General features: G+C 43.7%; 1 protein-coding gene across 1 annotated transcript in view; it reads left to right on the forward strand.

The window, feature by feature from the left end:
• The window catches only part of LOC103505974, a 28,414-nt gene extending 24,672 nt beyond the window's left edge, over nucleotides 1-3,742 (forward strand). The window contains exons 7-11 of the mRNA XM_026821157.1: nucleotides 319-609; nucleotides 1,243-1,385; nucleotides 2,289-2,469; nucleotides 2,873-3,112; nucleotides 3,476-3,742. Coding sequence (XP_026676958.1) covers nucleotides 319-609; nucleotides 1,243-1,385; nucleotides 2,289-2,469; nucleotides 2,873-3,112; nucleotides 3,476-3,742 — 1,122 coding nt within the window. The remainder of the gene's footprint in view (nucleotides 1-318; nucleotides 610-1,242; nucleotides 1,386-2,288; nucleotides 2,470-2,872; nucleotides 3,113-3,475) is intronic.
• Nucleotides 3,743-3,831: the final 89 nt, after the last annotated feature.

Here is a 3,831-nt window from a genome sequence, read left to right on the forward strand (position 1 = left end):
ACGCTTGATGTGGCCTGTGGCGTGGCATGCCCATCCCGTAGTTTGCCTTTCGTCAGATGGGCGAGAAGGGGCACAATACTTCCCATTTAGGTGCTGGGTCAACACGAGAACACCAGAAAGTAACCCGTTGAAATATTTGCAATCGAAAAACGAGTACAAATTTTTGTCGATGGTGGGATTTGAACCCGGGACCTTCTGCATGGCAAGCATAAGCCAGTAATTCTTAAACTCTGGATTGACTGAAAAGTCTCTGTGGTAAGATTAGACATAAAAAGAATACTCCGCTTAACAACCGCCGTCTCTTTCCTCCCCCTCCAGTGCACCGAGTACAACATTCTGCAACGCTCCCTGGACAAAGTTTCCGATGAAATCGCCGGCAAAGACGTCAAACTGAAGTGGGTGCAAAGCAAACTGGACAAGGAGATCGAAACTAACCGACAGCTCTCGGATCGACTCCAGGCCGTGGAAGAAAAACAGGCGAGTCAAGTGGAGGAGGCAAGTCGGTTGAAGTTCAGCGAGGACTCGCAGCGGCTGTTCCTACAGGAGATTGATGTCCTGAAGAAGAAGAACCAGGCGATGACCGAGGAAAATAACGCGCTTTCCTTGAAGGTAAGCCATCAATGTGCTATCAACGATAGTAACAGACGAACTATGGTAAGATCATCCATTGTTGGTTCATCCATGAGGTTTTTTCTTATTCTAATTTGTTCTGTTTTTGCAAAATTTGGCTATCAACGATAGTACATTGAATGTACCAGTTCTCAATGGACCACTAAAGTTAAGTAAGAACTACTAAAGGTAGAAAGTCACTACTATCACGTCACGTCACGTGAGCTCATGGGGAACCAGAAAGATGTGGTTCAAAGTTCTCCCATAATAGTAAGTGATTTTGTTCATGATAGCTACACTGCCCTCACGTCACTTGAGCGCACAGCGCACATATATTATGGGAAAATTTTGAACCACATATTTCCGACTCTCCATAAGCTTACTCCACGTGATAGTAGTGTGTTTCTACATTAAGTTGCGTGTGGTTGGTATCCGGATGGTTGATTATCTTTGCAATCGCACGCTGTTGGCTTTCCCGGACCCACTTAGGCTGGGTGATGTTGATGTGAGGACGTGGCTAACTTGTCACGAAATGGAGTGTTAAACCCCCTGTCACTAAAGACCTTAGTGCACTTGTACAGTTACACCTATGAAAAGAAAGTCTATACAAAATATCTCACTTTCTGTCCCCAGGTACAAAGACTGGAGAAAGAAAGATTGGAAAGTGACGAGAGTTTGTCCAAGTGTAAGAGCGTGGTTAACTCTCAGAACGAAACCATCAGTGGACTTAAGAATCAGCTTGCCAATATGGAAGATCTGAAGAATCAACTGCATGTGTGAGTAAATGCATGTAAATATGCTGACTATGCTGCCTCATAGTCAGATCCTGTTTTTATGTATTTACTCGTTCTTATAATATAAGATAGATGAGTGTTTCCTAGTCTGTCTGGGGGAATTTGCACAGGGAGGATACCAGCCTGAAATATCCCATGCTAAAGAAATAGGAAAGGTTGAAGTGCGAAGAGAGATGAGTGTTTCCTAGTCTGTCTGGGGGAATTTGCACAAGGAGGATACCAGCCTGAAATATCCCTTGCCAAAGAAATAGGAAAGGTTGAGTGCGAAAAGCATCCACTTGTAAAAATTTTGTAGCCAAAACCAAATGTCAGCCCATAGCAATCATCCTAGGGCTGTTGATTGAGAGGCTGACGAAAAACGCTGATCCCGTCTGAACACGGCTTTATTTTAAGTGTTATGGTTCTCACTTACGTCAGCTCTTCCACTCAACCACTGATTTTCCCTATTTGGACCCTAATAATTTTCAACAAACTTTCGCAGAAAAAAAAAAAAAAAAAAAAAAAAAAAAAAAAAAAATTTTTAAAAAGATCGCATAGGAATCCTTGGTGGTTCGCGAATTGGGTATGACAGATCTAATTCTATTGAAAAAATTTTTCAGGCTGAAAAACTCGAAAAAGACGTCCAGCCGTTGACAGCCCAAGTCAAACTTCTCGAGGAAGAAATAGCCTCTCTTCAGTCCCAACTGGGGGCGGAAAAACAAGCCAAAGATGGAGACAATAAGGCCCTGGCTAGACTAGTGGCCGAGACACCACCTGATAGTTTGTGTGCTCATCAGCTATCAGTTAGACCTGACAGGCGGACTTGATCGGGTCTACCTGATAGTGGGTGGCTGGCCTTAGACCTCACTTCGTCCATTCCAATAAGCTTCATTTTTCTCCCACCAGAGAGCACGAGCGTCTTCTAGCCAAAGATACAGAAGTGGATCGGGTGCAGAAATCCAACTCGGAACTATCACAAGACATGGCAACCTGCAGAGCGAGGGAAGCTGAACTACTCCAGTTTACTGAAAAGCTGACAGCTAAAAATGTCCGCCTTCAGTCTGAATTCAGCGCTTTGGAAGCCAAGGTAAATAATAAGCAGGGTTTATACTGAGGTCGATCGTTTCGTCCTCACTTTTTTCTTCTTTTAATCCTTGGATGGCCAGCCTAGTTAGCTTAGTTGGTAGTGCGTCTGCCTTGTAAGCGCTAGGCCGCGGGTTCGATTCCCGCCCGGGGCGGATTTTTTTTTGTTATAGCCGCTTCAGCCATATCCGAATGTTAATGGTAGAATGAAGAAATGATATCTATTTTTACTTTCTATTATTTTTATATGCCATACATTGGAGTGATGGTCTCTAACCATGTTTAATTGGCTCGTCCTGAACCCCATATGTTTTACTGACATTCAAGCTGCCAAGAATCGCATAGCAATTCTTGGTGTTTCGCGGGTTGGGTATGACAGATCTAATTGTATTGAAAAATTCTTTCAGGCTGAAAAACTCGAAAAAGACGTCCAGCCGTTGACAGCCCAAGTCAAACTTCTCGAGGAGGAAATAGCCTCTCTTCAGTCCCAACTGGGGGCGGAAAAACAAGCCAAAGATGGAGACAATAAGGCCCTGGCTAGACTAGTGGCCGAGAAGACTAAACAGTTGGACCAGGCCGCTAAAGAGATTGAAGAACTGAAGAGTGAGAATCAGATCATGAAACGAAAACATGCGTCCAATATACGAGTGAGTTATTTTTTGCTAAGCAGAAGGCCTCGGGTTCGATTCCCAGAGTTGAACAAAAGTTAGCATTCAATTAAGACCAGTTTTTTCAGAGAAAGAAAGGCTGAACATTCTCCTAGAATGAAGATCTACTGGATGTAGAGATAACATGAAAAGAAGTACGAATTATGACGTGCTCCTTTGTAGAACGAAACGAAAAAAAAAGTGTCAAAAGGGTTTTTTCTTTTTAAAGGTGGGTTCAAACAGGGTCGACGGGTCGTCGATCGACGAGGCTATTTTATCGAGGCACTGTGGACGGTTCGATCGACGTCGATCACCTTAAAATACGTTAATACGACGACTATTTTCATTTTGATTTCCCCTTAGGAGTTGAACAAAGAGCTGGCCACATTGAAGAAGAAGTGCGAGACATATTCGAGTGGTGATGCTCTGGGCGACACGCATACTCTAGGCTACGGGTCGAGGACTAGTTCCTGTCAGTCGCTCAATGAGGTTCAACAACTCGCCCACCTCGCCAGTATAGCTTCCACATTGTCCGAGTACATTCTATCAGTAGAAAACGCCTTGTTAGCTCCTGCCTTGTACGCTAAGTCGCGGGAACCCGCCGTTTCAGATTTTATCCTGAACAGATAAGGTTCGTCTCGGAACGGCTGGCTTTTCCTATCCTATTTACTTATGATTAAACAATGATAATTGAGTTATAAGTCTTATTATCCCTTGAA

Source organism: Diaphorina citri, unplaced genomic scaffold (assembly GCF_000475195.1).
Source record: "Diaphorina citri unplaced genomic scaffold, Diaci psyllid genome assembly version 1.1 scaffold206, whole genome shotgun sequence".
Lineage (NCBI taxonomy): Eukaryota > Metazoa > Arthropoda > Insecta > Hemiptera > Psyllidae > Diaphorina > Diaphorina citri.